We start from the raw sequence: 1,332 nt of genomic DNA, 5'->3' as shown, positions 1-1,332 counted from the left end.
TCTTCCGAGAAAGCCACCAGATTCCCTTCCTGTTCTTCCCTCACAGGAGACCCTCAGACCCAGTTCCTTGATGCCCTGTTCACTGCCTGCAAAACGGGGGACGTGGGGACGCTGCGGCACCTCCTGGGAGTGCCTGAGAGCCAGGACGTGCTGGGGCGCAGCGAGGATGGGGAGAGCACACAGCCCCTGGCTATGCCCCGCTCCCTGCTCAACCAGCCCGTGGATGAGCACGGCTGCACCCTGCTTCACGTGGCAGCGCGGGCAGGGAAGGACAAGGCTGTGCTCCTGCTGCTGGAGGCAGGGGCAGACCCTGCCCTCAGGTATGGCCATGGGGCAGCCAGCAGTTGAGCTCCTGCTGCAGGAGCCCAGCAACTCCCTCCTGTCCCAGCCGTGAGAGACTGATGCAGGCTTTGTCCTGGGACAGCCAGGGTTAGTTGTTCTGAGCTGAGATGTCTGGGCGTGTTAGGGGAGGCTCAAGAGCTGAACCACCTTTCTCTCTGCCTGCCTGGTCTGTCACAGTGGCAGGCAGATACTGCCCCAGAGTGCTCCTAGGTTTATTGGTAGATAGTTCAGAGGGTAGGGATGAGAACACTCTTTGCAGGGCATTTGAGATGCAAGAAGGGGAGGATTTGGGGGGATGCTGGTGTAGGAATATGCAGCTTTCCCCTCCCTGCCCTACGGGATCCATCAGATGTCCCTGTCTTCGCTGGGTTCACAGCCCAGCAGGACACGGGCAGTAGGATGGCATGGTCAACTGGTTTTCCTTGTCTCACAGAGACAGGCAGGACAGAACCCCCTACTGCATCTCTGCTGACAAACCGACCCGCAACGCCTTCCGCAAGTTCATGGTGGACCATCCAGACAAGTACGCCTACAGCCGTGCCAAGGTGGGCGCCTGCCTCCGCCTTCCAGGGGCTGGGGAACCCCAGAGCAAAGCACCCCTCGCCCACTTGTGCCGTTGCCCCTGGATCGGTGGGAGGTGCCAACTGCCCTCTGCCCCCAGGTGCCAGGGCCCTTGACGCAGGAGATGGAGGCCAAGAAGCTGGAGAAGAAGCGGGCACAGAAAGCACAGCGGAAGCAGCGGGAGCAGGCGCAGCGGGAGGAGCGGCAGCGCTGGGAGCAGGAGCAGAGAGAGAAGCAGCAGTTCGCGGCCCTCTCTGACCGGGAGAATCAGCAGTTCGCGGCCCTCTCTGACAGGGAGAAGGTGAGGCCGTGCGCGGGCAAGGGGATCCAGCCCGGCTGGGACAGCGCTGCTGCGGTGGGCACAGCAGCTCCCAGGGGTGGGGTGCTGAGCTGTCTCTCTGCTCCCCCGAGGGCCCCGGCTGGTTGGCC

General features: G+C 62.9%; 1 protein-coding gene across 1 annotated transcript in view; it reads left to right on the top strand.

Moving 5' to 3' along the window:
• Positions 1-1,332, top strand: part of ANKZF1 (ankyrin repeat and zinc finger domain containing 1) — a 5,739-nt gene that overhangs the window by 3,539 nt on the left and 868 nt on the right. The window contains exons 11-13 of the mRNA XM_010139882.1: positions 47-320; positions 776-887; positions 1,004-1,204. Of these exons, the coding sequence (XP_010138184.1) occupies positions 47-320; positions 776-887; positions 1,004-1,204 (587 nt within the window). The remainder of the gene's footprint in view (positions 1-46; positions 321-775; positions 888-1,003; positions 1,205-1,332) is intronic.

This window comes from Buceros rhinoceros, unplaced genomic scaffold (assembly GCF_000710305.1).
Source record: "Buceros rhinoceros silvestris isolate BGI_N320 unplaced genomic scaffold, ASM71030v1 scaffold26177, whole genome shotgun sequence".
NCBI classification, from domain to species: Eukaryota; Metazoa; Chordata; class Aves; order Bucerotiformes; family Bucerotidae; genus Buceros; species Buceros rhinoceros.
Note: the sequence above shows the minus strand (reverse complement) of the source record. Positions and strands in the feature narration are given on the sequence as shown.